Source organism: Bufo bufo, chromosome 5 (assembly GCF_905171765.1).
Source record: "Bufo bufo chromosome 5, aBufBuf1.1, whole genome shotgun sequence".
NCBI lineage: Eukaryota > Metazoa > Chordata > Amphibia > Anura > Bufonidae > Bufo > Bufo bufo.
Genome location: NC_053393.1, coordinates 367,037,384 through 367,047,000, shown reverse-complemented (window position 1 = coordinate 367,047,000; position 9,617 = coordinate 367,037,384). Strand labels below are relative to the sequence as shown.

Genomic DNA, 9,617 nt, shown 5'->3' with positions numbered 1-9,617 from the left:
ATAGATAGATAGATAGATAGATATTAAATAGAAAGATATTAGATAGATAGATAGATAGATAGATAATAGATAGATAGGAGATAGATAGATAGATAGATAGATAGATAGATAGATAATAAATAGATAGATAATAGATAGATAGATAGATAGATAGATAGATAGATAGATAGATAATAAATAGATAGATAGATGATAGATAGATAGATAGATAGATATTAGATAGATAGATAGATAGATAGATAGATAATAAATAGATAGATAGATAGATAGATAGATAGATAGATAGATAGATAATAAATAGATAGATAGATAGATAGATAATAGATGGATAGATAGATATTAGATAGATAGGATATATGATAGATAAGACAGACGTCTACATTGGGGAGACTCCGGGTCATTCTCTTTTTGGGTGTGCCCCTTCTGTGCTGCTATCTTGCGTCTTCTAGGCGATACGCATACATATAGATCCATGTACAGCTGAGTACACTGACACTGCTATCAGTGCGCCGTGCAGACAGGTAAGGGCCGGTGACACTGCTGTACCTGGAGCAGCTCTGCCCCCTACTAGTGAGGGCGCACGTTACACCTGGAGACACCTGCGTGATGTACGCGGCAGTGACACGAGTGTCAGGTAATTAGCGCTAACTACCTTCCCGCCCCCCGCTGGCGGCCGAGCCTGTGATTGGCTGCAGATAGAGTAGGTGAGCAGAGCGGCCCCGCCCACCTGTCTATTATAACAGGGAAGGATCAGCGTCCAATAATAATAATAAGCGCAGCCGGCGGCCGCTGCTCTGCACTGAGGGACGTGACAGCCCTTGACGAGTCACAGCTGTGGCGATTCCCTCCCTGCTGTCCCCCCTTCCAGCCGCTCAGGTGCAGAGAACATGTGGGCTCGTTACTGACACCACTACCGCTACATGAGCCAGTGTGAACGTGGGCATCCAGAAGACAGCCGGAGAGTCGTGGCCGGGATGAGCGTGGAGATGTTCTCGCGGGCAGCCTATGTGGACCAGGAGGGCAGCATGCCATCCCCGCTCTCCAGCCGGGACGATGAGCTGGGCTCAGACGGAGACTTTGTAGCCAACAGCCCGGCGCCAGTCCTGGGCACCAGAGACAGGGAGGTGGACACTGACACGGGCAGCCTGGCTGGTGAGGAGGAGGAGGAGGGCAGAGCCAGCTCCGAGAGAGAAGAGGAGGACGCCGAGATACCTGTGGGCTGCAGAACCCAAGCCCCGGAGGCTGGCAAAGCCAAGACCTACACCCGGCGCCCCAAGCCGCCCTACTCCTACATCGCCCTCATAGCCATGGCCATCAGGGACTCCACCAGCGGCCGCCTCACCCTGGCCGAGATCAACGACTACCTGATGAAGAAGTTCCCCTTCTTCCGAGGCCAGTACACCGGCTGGAGGAACTCTGTCCGCCACAACCTCTCCCTCAACGACTGCTTCGTCAAAGTGCTGAGAGACCCCTCACGGCCATGGGGCAAGGACAACTACTGGATGCTGAACCCCAACAGTGAGTACACCTTCGCCGATGGTGTGTTCAGGCGCAGAAGGAAGAGGCTCAACAGAGTCACCAAGTGCCTCAAAGAGCAGGAGCTGCAGGGGCTTTCTGATCACCCCCTTATGCCATCACCTGCTGCCATCCAGGGCTCAGTCCCTTCCTCCAGCAGACTGCTAATGCCACCTTCAGCCTCCTCCTCTGCACATCCTTCCATCAGCACCAGCAGCTCCACCAAGGAGACCAGTCCAGGGACCAAGTTCTCCAGCTCCTTTGCAATTGACAGCATCCTGAGTAAACCATTCCACAAGAGAGAGAAGAGAGAAGAAGACCCCAAATCATCCAGTGGAAGGATCCTGTGGCCTACAGGTGCTTTTTTGCACTCCTCCCCTTCAGTCCCTCCCTACCCTCTCCTGTCTTACCCTCCATCATCTTCACTGCCTCATTCACCTTCCCTCTTCCCACTCAACCCCCTAAGCAGCGCTGGAGCCTCCTTGCACTTACAGGCATTCTATAGGTATTGCATGCCTGAAGCTCTGCTACTCTTTGTGGATCCCAGAAGTGAAGAACATCAGCTGTCTGTTGACCCCAGGGAAGATCACCCCCAGTCCAGGCGTGCCCCTTCCCAGCACCCTCAACTCTTCCCACACCCCAGCTCTGCTAAGTCTTACTCAGAACACCTGGGAAGTAATGAGATCTTGTGCACCATGCGTCCTCCTGGATCATACCAACCATACCAGCCTGAGACATTGCTAGCATGACAATGAAGAGGGTGTGGGCCAGGGAAGGTATGTTAGTTGTAGCATCCACTGCGTCCAATTATATTTATCAGTAAAAGGCATGATTTCTTTGCAAATAATTTCTCGTGAAGGGGTTCCATTAATCGGGCTACCATGTAATGCATCAATACATTTCTGTCTTTCTTGGGTCATTCCACCCATTTTAGTGCCTTGATGTTCTATTACTGACAAGTGCCTATAATAACCACCCCAACTTCAGGGGAGACCATACCCTTTTGACACTCTTTTGTACCAGACATACGGCCCATAGCCCTTAGTAATGTGATTGTAAGTCCTTTCAATGACCTGGGTCTACAGCAAAGTCTAGATCCATTGTACTTGTAATAGTGTGGCTGTGCCACAGAGTCTGCACTGGAATATGTATTTTCTAAGATGTCTATAAGTGACCTTCAGACTGCACTTTTTAAGTCTAGAATTAACTTTTATAACTGTATTTGTGGACAGGACACAATATTGTGTTATCAATGGCCCACGTTGTAATGACATTACCTCGACTGGGCCACCTCTCTGGCTGTCACCTGTCTGTATTTCAATCTATGTGCCATTTCTGAAATGCCAATTTGACTGTTGAGTGGCCTACATGCAATATCTATGATCCTGATCTTCGTTTAGCATTATGCCAAGCAGCGATAAATTTCCAGGTCATTTCTACTGTATAACCACCATTGTGCCAAATATGTTGTTTCTTAAATTATTTATAGTTAATTCTGTGATGACAGGTCACCACTAATGATCTGTGGTGGGCCAATGATGAAATGGATGGCTTCTAAAAAAAAAAAACAAGACAAAAAAAAAAAAGCTCGAATCGAGCCAACTTCTTCCAGGCGTACCAATGCCGTTGCCAGCACTGCCACTTACTGAGCAGAGATTGTGTTTTTATAATGATGTTTTATATGTATTTTATTGAGACATTCCTCTTATTTTCAAATAAAATGATGGAGAAAAAGCCCTTCCTGTGTGTGACGTGTGCAGTGATTCAGCACTTTGCTTTGTGATGGTTGAAGGGAATTCCATAAACTTCATAATATGAAAAGTATGTGATTTGCGTGAGAAATGATAGACGCTTTCCAGAGTCTGCAGATCTGGTTACTCCAGAAGACTGCTCACCTTGCAGGAGAAGGCGGCTGAGCTGACACTTCACTCATCTTCTCAGCTTCTTATCTCTGGTGTAACCACAAAGTTCTACTAGACTGAACACCCTCATGAAGGTCCTGATCATACACGTACTCTACTGTCTACACCTTTGACAATTAGAAGACAGGATAATCCATCTGATCACTCGTGGGAGACCATATACAGTATTTAACCCCTTCTTAGGTGTATGTACTTTATGTAGGGTAATATTCAAGTTGAAAGCACTACTTTAGATAGATAGGTAGCGAGGTAACAATCTAAAATTTTTTAGTTTCCTTAGGGTCTTTTCACATATATCCAGTGATGCGTTTCAGTTCCCTCTGTGGTTAAACAGAAAATGGGGGGGGGGGGGGGGGGGCGCTGAAGCTAGAAGTGATCCCATAGTTTTCTGTGGGATCGTTCTCATACATGTTGTGCACCAGTTCTGATGCTGGGTGTCCAATAGCGCCGAACAGAAAAACTCTGTGTTCTTCGTTTTTTTCTGTCCAGCGTTATACACAGATATCAGTTGTGCCTGGCTCCAGCATAAAACATCTGGCCGGGCACGACTGATATATGTGAAGCCGGCCCAACTGGAATGCTTTGCTTATACTGATACATTGTAACAAATTATAAATGAGTGTAGCTGAAGGTCAGTCAGACTCTTCCCTAAGCATTGATTGTGACTACATCATGGAAACGTAGCCCCTACACACTAAGGCTACTTTCACACTAGGGGTTTAGTTTTCCGGTATTGAGATCCGTCATAAGGGCTCCATACCGGGAAAAAAAAAAAAAAACTCTTCAGTTTTTATGGGGACAAAACTGAACAGAACGGAATGCTCCAAAATGCATTCCGTTCCGTTTAGTTGCGTTCCCAGACCGGAGAGCAAACCGCAGCATGTTGTAGTTTGCTTTCCAGCCTGTGATGCGGAGCAAGACGGATCCGGCATGACCCCCAATGCAAGTCAATCTGTTTTCTCTGCCACAATAGAAAACGGACCCGTCCCCCATTGACTTTCAATGGAGTTCAGGACTGATCCATCTTGGTAATGATAAAGATAATACAACCGGATCCGTTCATAACGGATGCAGATGGTTGTATTATCAGTAACGGAAGCGTTTTTGCTGAACCCTGCCAGATCCAGTAAAGACGCTAGTGTGAAAGTAGCCTAAGCTTAACTAGTGGATGTAATTGTTCTCAATAAATGGCATCATAAATTATAAAAAGTATAAATCAGGGGCCAGAGGATCTAAACTCCTCACACCCAGGAAATAGGATAACTTCTGTTTCTCACACGACCACTGATGAATGATCTGTGGTTTGAAAAGCTGCTTTCAATGATCTGATATACTGTACATTTCCATCTGGACGATCCTCAATGCTGAGCAATTGCTGCTCTGCATGTAAATGTCACTACTAGAGGCATCAACATTTGTTCATTGGGCTGATAATGGTCATTTTCCGTGTAGAGAAACAATACATCTTTGCTTTTTTCAGGCACACTGGTAATTTACCATTAAAATCTAGAGGAAACTGACACGTTACAATAATTGGCCACTGTAAATGGCCTTAAAGGGAATCGATCCGCTCCCCAAATGAGAGAAGGCTGTGTATAGTGTAAGGCTACTTTCACACTAGCGTTTCTATTTTCCGGTATTGAGATTTGTCATAGGGGCTCAATACCGGAAAAAAAACGCTTCAGTTTTGGCCCTATTCATTGTCAATGGGGACAAAATGTAACAGAACAGAACGGAATGCTCCAAAATGCATTTCGCTCCATTCTGATACCGGAGAGCAAACCGCAGAATGCTGTGGTTTTCTTTCCCTCCTGGGAGGCAGAGGAAGACAGACCCACAATGCAAGTCAATGGGACGGATCAGTTTTCTCTGCCACAATCTGTCACAATAGAAAATGGATCTGTCCCCCATTGACTTTCAATGGAGTTCATGACAGATCCGTCTTGGCAATGTTAAAGATAATACAACAGGATCCGTTCATAACGGAAGAGGATGGTTGAATTATCAGGAACGGAAGAGTTTTTGTTGAACCCTGCCAGATCCAGTAAAAACACTAGTGGGAAAGTAGCCTTATGCACATTAGGTAATAACCCTCCCCCAATTTAAATTATTTAAAGGGGTTTTCCAAGATTCTGCTAACTGTCAGATTAGGTCGGGAGGGTCTGAATCCAGGCACCCCCTTTAATCAGCTGTTTGAAGAGGCCCCATTGAACGCCGTTGCTTCTTCCTAGGCCAGCAACGTCATATTCAGCTCCTGCACTAAGCAGGATGCCAGTCCGGTATCTCACGGACCGTGCTCCACGGACGTGTGAATCCAGCCTAAGCCCTAACTCCAGCAGGGCTTAACCCCTTAGTGATCAGCCTGTTTTGGGCCTTACTGACCAAGCGTCTTTCTTCCTTTTTTCATCGTCGCGTTCCAAGAGCTAAAACTTTTTTATTTTTCCATCTATATAGCTTTATGAGGGCTTTTTTTTTTTGCGGGACAAGTTGTAGTTTTTAATGGCGCCATTTTGGGGTACACATAACTTTCTGATTAACGTTTATTAACTCTTTCTGGGAGAGAGATGGGAAAAACAGCAATACTGCCACTGCGTTTTTACGTTATAAATTTTACGGCGTTCATTTTTCGGTATAAATAACATATTATCTTTATTCTCTGGGTCAGTACGATTACAGTGATATGTTTTACTACTTTTTTGCAATAAACCCCTTTTTTTTTTAAGAAAAAAATGTTTTTGCATCGCCACTTCCCAAGACCCATAACTTTTTTATTTTTCTTTATATGGAGTTGTGTGAGGTCTTGATTTTTGGGGGACGACTTGTATTTTTCTTTGGTATCATTTTGGAGTAAATGGCGCTTTTTAATCACTTGTTATTAAGTTTTCTCGGTGGCAACTAAGAATAAATTAGCAATTCAGTCTTTTTTTTTAATTTTTACGGCGTTCACTGTAGGGGATAATTTACGGTACAATGATATTTATGTAGTCACGGCAAAACCAAACATATGGGAAAGATTTTTTTTTGCTATTTTTTTCATTGAAAAAAGTGTATTTTCAATTGAAAAAAGTGTACTTTTTTTTTTTTTTATAAATGCGTTTTTGTTTTTACTTTTTTTTACCACTTAATAGTCCCACAATGGGACTATAACAGACAGCTTTTTGATTGCTTTCAAAATGCAATGCATTATCCCTACAGTGCATTGCATTTTAGTGGCAATGCTATTCTGACATTGGAGGGAGTCCGCTCCCTCTGTCAGCACTTTACATGCGGCGGGTGCCATTGCCCGTGGCATGTAAAGTGTTAAACAGCTAAGATCAGCTCTTCTGCCGGTCCGGGCTGTTAGAGCAGGGCCGCGGCTCTCATGTGAGAGCCGGGTCCCCGCACCCGCTGCACGGGGGAACCGTGCAGCGCTTGGACTGGGCCGCCGTAAAAAAACGTATGGGTGGTAAGACTACAGAATCCCCATAGACGTCAATAGTAAGCTATATAGTAAGCTTTGAAATAAACAACCGCATGAAAAAACTCCATGAGGGAAACTAAAAATAAAAGTAAAAAAAAGTAAAAAAAAATATATATATATTAAAAGCATCTGTCAGCAGGTTTGTACCTAAGAAACTGGCTGACCTGTTACATGTGCGCTTGGCAGCTGAAGGCATCTGTGTTGGTACCATGTTCATATGTGCCTGTATAGCTGAGAAAAATGATGTTTTAATATATGGAAATGAGCCTCTAGGAGCAACGTAGAAGTAGTAGGATCAAGACTCAATAAAGAAGCGCAGGGACTATCTACACTGGCTTGGCACCCATAGGCCCCTTTCACACGGGCGAGTATTCCGCGCGGGTGCAATGTGTGAGTTGAACGCATTGCACCCGCACTGAATCCTGACCCATTCATTTCTATGGGGCTGTGCACGTGAGCTGTCATTTTCGCAGCATGCTCTATATTCTGCGTTTTTCACGCAACGCAGGCCCCATAGAAGTGAATGGGGCCGCGTGAAAATCGCAAGCATCCGCAAGCAAGTGCGGATGTGGTGCGATTTTTCAGGCATGGTTGCTAGGTGACAATCGGGCTGGGGACCCGATCTGTATTATTTTCCCTTATAACATGGTTAAAAGGGAAAATAATAGCATTCTGAATACAGAATGCAAAGTAAAATAGAGATGGAGGGGTTAAAAATAAAAAAAATATTAACTCACTGAGTCCACTCGATCGCGTAGTTGCGGATCTCTGTCTTCTTCTGTAATGTTGAGCTGCCGGCTAAGAACCTGTGGTGACGTCACATCACATGATCCAATCACATGGTCCCTCACCATGGTGATGAACCATGTGATTGGACCATGTGATGAGCACAGTGACGTCATCAAAGGTCCTATTCCTGTGCACAGCAAAGAAGAAGAGATGCCGGCTGCGCGATCAAGTGGATTAAGGTGAGTTAAATTATTATTATTATTTTTTTAACCCCTCCAGCCCTGTTGTACTATGCATTCTGTATTCAGAATACAATCTACAGAACACCTAACCCAAACTTCTGTGAAAAAGTTCGGTTTGGGTACCAAACATGCCGATTTTTCTCACGCGCGTGCAAAACGGCCCTGTAAATCTCCTGCCTGCGCTGCTACTCAGATTCGGCTTTGGGAGCAGCTACTGCCCAGAAGGGCAGTGGCGCTAGTAGCCAAGTTTTAACTGCAGCAGGGGCGCAGGCAGGAGATTGACAAGGCCAGGTGGGCAGGTGAGTGCGTCTTTACCTGTGGACACAGCCCCCCCCCCCCCCCCACAGGTGAAGTATGGCTAGGGAGACAAATCAATTTGTTAGAATTGTCACCTCTAGTCTGCTTCCACTGACGGTACGCCACTGTTTGACTGCATTCCTACATTAAGGTTTTCATTCCCTGCGTCTTGAAGTAGGATATTATTTTTACATTTTCTACACACAGACGAAGAATGACAAGCATGTCAATGAGCAAGGAAAGGTATTGCTTTTAGTTCTGCTTCATTTGACAGGACACCTGCCTGTGTAAACTGTCACATTCTATCCAGTCACATTGGCTTGTGATTTAGTTAGCAACCTTATCACTTGCAATAGGGGGTTTAACCCTTTCAAGACCAAGCCATTTTTCACCTTCGTGACCAGGCTTGATTTTGCAAATCTGACATGTGTCACTTTATGTGGTGATAACTTTGGAATGCTTTTATTTATTCAAGCCATTCTGAGACTGTTTACTCGTGACATCTCGTACTTGATGTAAGGCCCCTTGCAGACGAGCGTGTCCGGATTTGGTCCGGATGCGTTGCGTCTGCGATCAGAGAAAATCGTGCGAGTAGGTACGCAATTGCAGTCAGTTTTGACTGCGATTGCGTTCCGATGTTCCGTTTTTATCGGGCGGGTGCAATGCGTTTTGCACGCGCGTGATAAAAAAACTGACTGTGGAACCCAGACCCGGACTTCTTCACTAAAGTTCGGGTTTGGGTTAGGTATTCTGTAGATTTTAATATTTTCCCTTATAACATGGTTATAAGGGAAAATAATAGCATTCTGAATACAGAATGCTTAGTGAACTGTAGATTGAGGTGTAAAAAAAATTAATTAATTTACTTACCTGTTCCAATTGATCGCGCAGCCGGTATTCTCTTCTTGCTTCTACTTTCAGGAACTGCAAAAGGACCTTTGGTGACGTAATCCTGCTCACCACGTGACGTCAGAGCAGGTCCTGCTGAATGAAGATAGAAATCTTCTATCTTCATTCAGCAGGACCTGCGCTGACGTCACCGCACTCACCACGTGGTGAGCGCGATTACGTCACTAAAGGTCCTTTTGCAGGTCCTGAAAGTAGAAGCAAGAAGAGGATACCGGCTGCGCGATCAATTGGATGAGGTGAGTTAATTATTATTATTTTTTTAACACGTCAATCTACAGTTCACTAAGCATTCTGTATTAAGAATGCTATTATTTTCCCTTATAACCATGTTATAAGGGAAAATAATACATGGAATACACTTTAATGGGGTCCCGGTTTGCTTTCATCCCTATCTCCTAGAAACCATGCGTGAAAATCGCATTCATTTCTATGAGGCCTGCGTTGCGTGAAAAACGCAGAATATAGAACATGCTGCAATTTTCACACAACGCACAAGTGATGCGTGAAAATCACCGCTCATGTGCACAGCCCCATTAAAAGTGA

The 9,617-nt window shown here is 44.7% G+C and overlaps 1 protein-coding gene across 1 annotated transcript; it reads left to right on the top strand.

Moving 5' to 3' along the window:
* The first annotated feature begins 782 nt into the window (after positions 1-782).
* FOXQ1 (forkhead box Q1) lies at positions 783-3,252 on the top strand. Its single transcript, XM_040433059.1, has one exon. It carries the CDS (start codon positions 921-923, stop codon positions 2,262-2,264), a length of 1,344 nt encoding a protein of 447 aa, XP_040288993.1. The 5' UTR covers positions 783-920; the 3' UTR covers positions 2,265-3,252.
* Positions 3,253-9,617: the final 6,365 nt, after the last annotated feature.

Coding starts and splice junctions, on each gene's coding strand:
- FOXQ1 (XM_040433059.1), top strand. CDS start 921: ATGAGCCAGTGTGAACGTGGGCATCCAGAAGACAGCCGGAGAGTCGTG.